The 5,562-nt window shown below is 38.4% G+C and overlaps 1 protein-coding gene across 1 annotated transcript in view; it reads left to right on the top strand.

Moving 5' to 3' along the window:
- NF1 (neurofibromin 1) overlaps nucleotides 1-5,562 on the top strand; it is a 246,667-nt gene that overhangs the window by 159,665 nt on the left and 81,440 nt on the right. Inside the window, exon 33 of the mRNA XM_081805985.1 lies at nucleotides 1,179-1,289. Coding sequence (XP_081662111.1) covers nucleotides 1,179-1,289 — 111 coding nt within the window. The remainder of the gene's footprint in view (nucleotides 1-1,178; nucleotides 1,290-5,562) is intronic.

Here is a 5,562-nt window from a genome sequence, read left to right as displayed (position 1 = left end):
CCACCACCAGGCTAACCCATCCTCCCACCCCCCTCCCCTCTAGAACCCTCAGTTTGTTTTTCAGAGTCCATAGTCTCTCATGGTTCGTCTCCCCCTCTGATTTCCCCCTCTTCATTTTTCCCTTCCTACTATCTTCTTTTCACCTATTTTCCCCATTCCCCACCCACCTCTCCTCCAGCAACCAGTTTTGTTTTTTTTCTCTTTGTTCATTTGTTTTGTTTCTTAAATTGCACATATGAGTGAAATCATATGGTATTTGTCTTTCTCTGACTTATTTCACTCAGAATTAGACCCTCTAGTTCTATCCATGTTGTTGCAAATGGCAAGATTTCCTTCTTTTTTATGGCTGAGTGATACTCCATTCTGTATATATACCGGTTCTTTTTTATCCATTCGTCTATCATTGGACACTTGGGTTGCTTCCATGTCTTGGCTATTGTAAATAATGCTATAGTAAACATAGGGGTGCATTATTATCTTTTCAAATTAGTGTTTTTGTTTTCTTTGGGTAAATACCCAGGAGTGGAATTATTGGATCACATGGTAATTCTATCTTTAACTTTTTGAGGAACCTCCATACTGTTTTCCACAGTGGTTACACCAGTTTGCACTCCCACCAGTAGTGCCCCAGGGTTCCTTTCTCTCCACATCCTCACCAACACTTGTTGTTTCTTGTGTTTTTTATTTTAGCCATTGAATGGACTTTTAATAAATGGTGTTGGTACAACTGAGTGACCATCTGGATAAAGGTGCTCATATCATTCATGAGGATAAACTCCCATGAAGAAGAAAACATGTGCAAAAAGGAAGGCCTTTTTAATCATTCAAAATTATACACCAATAAAGAAAAGGTTGATAAACTGAATTCTTAAAAAAAATAAATAAAAACTCAATGGCTTCTAGAAAAAAAAATACCATGATAAAAAACAATCCTATGGTTAATATTCCTGCCCAGTACTTTTCTTAGGATAGTCCTAAGAACTACTCATTGTTTTCAAAGGGTAACACCTTGAAATTTTTGGTATTTGTTTTAAAATTGCCCTTCAGAAAGTGTTTTGCTTTTTAAACATTTTGTCATTTTAAATATTTTATCATTGCTCTAATCATGGGTTTTTAGAAATAATGGACAATATAAAGCCTATGAGTTAATCTGTTGTTTTTTTTTTTTTTTCTTTCAGGCATCAAGTACATGAAAAAGAAGAATTCAAGGCTTTGAAAACATTAAGCATTTTCTACCAAGCTGGAACTTCCAAAGCTGGAAATCCTATATTTTATTATGTTGCACGGAGGTAAGAAATACTATGTTTTAGTTTCTCTTAACGGAGTTTTAAAAATAATAACAAATGTAGAGAGATAGCAAGTTTGGTTTTTCCCATTTGACTTTACTGGAATTGAAGACAAGTTTACCTGGAAGAATATAGGTGGATAAATAGGCATCCTGTCCCAAAATGATACGTGGTATATTAGAAATTGCTTTTCAGGAGACCTATTTCCTATTGGCTTCTCTTTCTTACATCAGTTTTTTTATACTTCCTACAATGGATTAATTACCAAGAATAAAAGATTGCTAAATATCTTTTGTTTTTAGCTGAATTCTGATTAAATAATATCTACAACATGACAATCAGGAACATTTTAAGCAGAAATAAAACTTTAGGAGTCTTTTTCTAAGAACTTTCAGTAATATGCTGTGTCTGACAATATTGGGGTGGCCTAACAAATAATTCAGAGAAGCTATGGAAAATTTCTATAAGGATAGCACAGATGACAGCCTGGAAAAATGCTTGCATTTTTTTTCATGCTGTGTCCAGACTAGTTCTTAGAAAGCCTTTCTGGAAATGCTGTGAGCTCCTTCTTAACAATAGGTATGAGGCTTGCCTTGCCCTCCCTTTTCTTTCTTGCCTCCATTCTACCTTCCTTTTGAGAACTTATCTGTGATATTAGTTGGTGATTTTTACTTCTTTCTGTTGACATAAACTCATGGTAGTTGAACTTTAGAGACAATGTGATGTAACAGAGAGACCATTGGTTTTGGAATTTTAGGACTATGTGTAATCTTAATTTTGCTGTTCAGTAGCTGTAGGAATTAATCTTCCCAAGTTTCCTGAATTTAACATAAATTGAAGAATTATGTCAGTAGATTGAATAGTCACGAGTGGCAAAAGCTTATCAGTGTGTAGGGAATAAATGGAGGCTGAGAAATAGTGGGGGAGGATTGAAGAAAGGAATGCAGAAGGTGGGAAATGCATTTAATCAAATAATCCAGATAATGTTAAGACCAAGGAGTCCTAAGCACTGGGTGTTACGGAATCAAGAGTATAGAAACGTGCATTTACCCTGAGCTCGCCTCTTGAACAATTCCTGAGTAACATCTTTTATTTCCCTTGAAAGTCTCTCCAACTTTTGTATCAGTACCCATTTCTAAATTGCCTAAGATAATTTTAATTTTCTTTCGCAATAGAGATGAACCATATTTGTATTTCAACCTCAACTTTATTTATTTATTTTTAAGATTTTATTTATTTGACAGAGAGAGCACAAACAGGCAGAGCGACAGGCAGAGGGAGAGGAAAGAAGCAGGCTCCCAGCTGAGCAGAGAGCCCGATACGGGGCTTGATCCCAGGATCCTGGGAACGTGGCCTGAGCTGCAGGCAGACGCTTAACTGACTGAGCCACCCAGGCGCCCCTCAACCCCAACTCTTAATGCAGCCAGTATATTTTGACCCTCCCTGTTTTGTCAAAGTAATTAAAAGTCAAACATTGGTGAGAGAGGCAGATGTGTGTCCTCCTACCCCTTTAAATTCCTGTTAGTTTATAAATAGCAAAGATTTCTGGAAAACCTCAAAGCTAGGTTTTTTCTTCAGGATCAGAAACTGTAAGATTGTGTTGCTTCTCTGCAGGTTCTAGAAAAGGCCAAGGAAAGTAGGATGGGCCTGATGCAGACACCCTCTGTTGGATTAAATCAGTGAGATTTCCAGGAAACCTATAGAACATGGTGACTTAAGAGTGCTAAGGATTCTCAACTCTGTTTCTTTATTAGCTGCATAATCTTAGACATTTTTTTCTGAATCTGTTTCTTCTTAGGTTTAAAAAAAAAAAAAAAAGGTGAGGGGCGGCAGTTATAGAAACTATCCTGTCTATTTTGTGACTTTAAAGTTCTGTACAGAGTATGTTTGAGGTTTTCTTTTCTTTTTTGGTTTTTGTTTTTGGATAGAACTCTTCCAATTTCAGATTTTCAATATTTTGAGCTTTTTGTTTAGACCCTGGAGCTCCTCTCAGCTTTCATTTTCACCTGATTTGAAGTCTTAGCTCCAAGACAGTTGAGCACATGGTAGCTCAGAGCAGAGAGGCCCACTTCCTCCATGGTACAAGTCCAAAAGAAGATAATAAGGGCTTTATCTCTACAAAGCCAACTTTGTCAAAGAGCGCTTGGGTTTGACTTCTCTTTTGATATTCCTGTGTTTCTGTGGCTTAGACTACTATGTATTAGTTAATATTTTTTGACTTGTAGGTCCCATTCTCCTTGCAGATAGTCCACGGACATTTCAGACTTGAAATATGCAAAACTTAATTCAGTATATATTCAAATCAGCTTCTTTACAACTGTATTTTCTTTCTCAGTTACATCATTATTCTTTCCCATGCTAGAAACCCTAATCATTTAAAATTCTTACCTTTTTCGGGGCGCCTGGGTGGCTCAGTCGTTAAGCGTCTGCCTTCGGCTCAGGTCATGATCCCAGGGTCCTGGGATCGAGCCCTGCATCGGGCTCCCTGCTCAGCGGGAAGCCTGCTTCTCCCTCTCCCGCTCCCCCTGCTTGTGTTCCCTCTCTCGCTCTGTCTCTCTCTGTCAAATAAATAAATAAAATCTTTAAAAAAAAAAAAATTCTTACCTTTTTCTTTTATCCTCCTCATTATCAGTCACCTAGTCTTGATTTTAGCTATGGGATCCTGACAAATTAGTTACATTGTTTCAGTTAGGCCTTTGTTATTGCAAAGACATTCTTTTTTTCTCAGGAAGATAGGCCTCAGGAAAAACATGAATTACACAGCAGAGCCTGCCCAGGTGTAGACAGAACTAGGTGGCTATCAGTTCTGGAACAGTTTACAATCTTTGACTCTCTCTTGGCTTCATATTCAACTCCCTATTTTTTCTCTTTCTGTATCCTTTCAGTTTTAGCCACAGCTACTAACTCTTTCATTACCTCAGCACTGCATACTTCAAATTCCAAAAAGAGAATGTGGTTCAGCTAAAATATACCTGTTTGACAAAACTTTTCATGCTAGATGCTGGTCAGCCAGTACATTTCTGGCTGCCCCTTAAGTCAAGTACATGCTCCTGGCTGGAAATCATGTGATTCAAAATAACCACCTAGTGCTGTTCGTTTATCAGGGGCTATCTTTTGGTATTTGTTGTAATTTTTCTTTTTTTAAAATTGGATCTTAATGGTTTAATATTTCTTTTAGACACCTTGAAAATGCCCTTTGAAACCATTTTTCCCTACTGCCATTCCTGAGACTGTCTTATTAGCTCTTACCTATACTAATGCAGCATTATTCTCCCACTTCCTAATCCCCAGATAACTTCTTCCAGGTCATCTTTTTTTTTTTTTTTAATTTTTTAAATTTTAAAAAAAATTTTTAAAGATTTTTATTTATTTGACAGAGAGAGACACAGTGAGAGAAGGAACACAAGCAGGGGGAGTGGGAGAAGGAGAAATAGGCTCCCCTTTGAGCAGGAAGCCCGAGGTGGGGCTCGATCCCAGGGACCCTGGGATCATGATCTGAGCCGAAGGCAGACATTTAACCAACCGAGCCACCCAGGCTCCCCCCTTTGGGTTGGTTTTATGCCCAGGAGGCTCTTCCTGTGGCCAGCAATGTTTTGTGTTCTCAGCTTACCAACAGAGGGAAAATTATCTCTTTCCTAGTAGGTACAGCAGAAGTGCTGGTTTTACTGCCTGGCTTGAGTCATATGCCAATTCCTGAGGCAGTCACTGTGGCAGAGGGATGGAATGTCTTGTCTAGGCCTGAATCATGCACCATCCCTGGAGCTCCGTGGTGAAGCCAGCCCAACTTGAATTGCATGAACTGAAAGGACACCAGGGGCAGGGTTTCCCAAAGGAAAATTGGATGTCAGATACCGGGATGAGGAAAAATGGATTCTGGGCAGCCGAAAGTAACGGAATTCCTCCATTACACTTTAAAAAGACCCAGTAGGAAAGCTGACACTTGTCATATAATATGTGTGCACAAGCATATATATACTGAGAAATGTGTAAAAATAGACACATTAAGCTGTTCACATTGCTTATTCCAGGGGACTATGATTGGAAAAGGTAGAGGACCAATTATAGTATTTGTTATGTATCTGTATTATTTGACTTGTTGCCGGGAACACAGGTTATTTTTTTTTTTTAAAAGGAAATATTTTTTTTTTTTATTCTTATGTTAATCCCCATACATTACATCATTAGTTCTAGATGAAGTGTTCCATGATTCATTGTTCGTGCACAACACCCAGTGCTCCATGCAGAACGTGCCCTCCTCAACACCCACCCCCCGCCC

Source organism: Leptonychotes weddellii, chromosome 15, assembly GCF_054177405.1.
Source record: "Leptonychotes weddellii isolate Sample4059 chromosome 15, ASM5417740v2, whole genome shotgun sequence".
Classification (NCBI taxonomy): domain Eukaryota; kingdom Metazoa; phylum Chordata; class Mammalia; order Carnivora; family Phocidae; genus Leptonychotes; species Leptonychotes weddellii.
The sequence above is the reverse complement of the archived record's forward strand: the minus strand, read 5'-3'. Positions and strand labels throughout refer to the sequence as shown.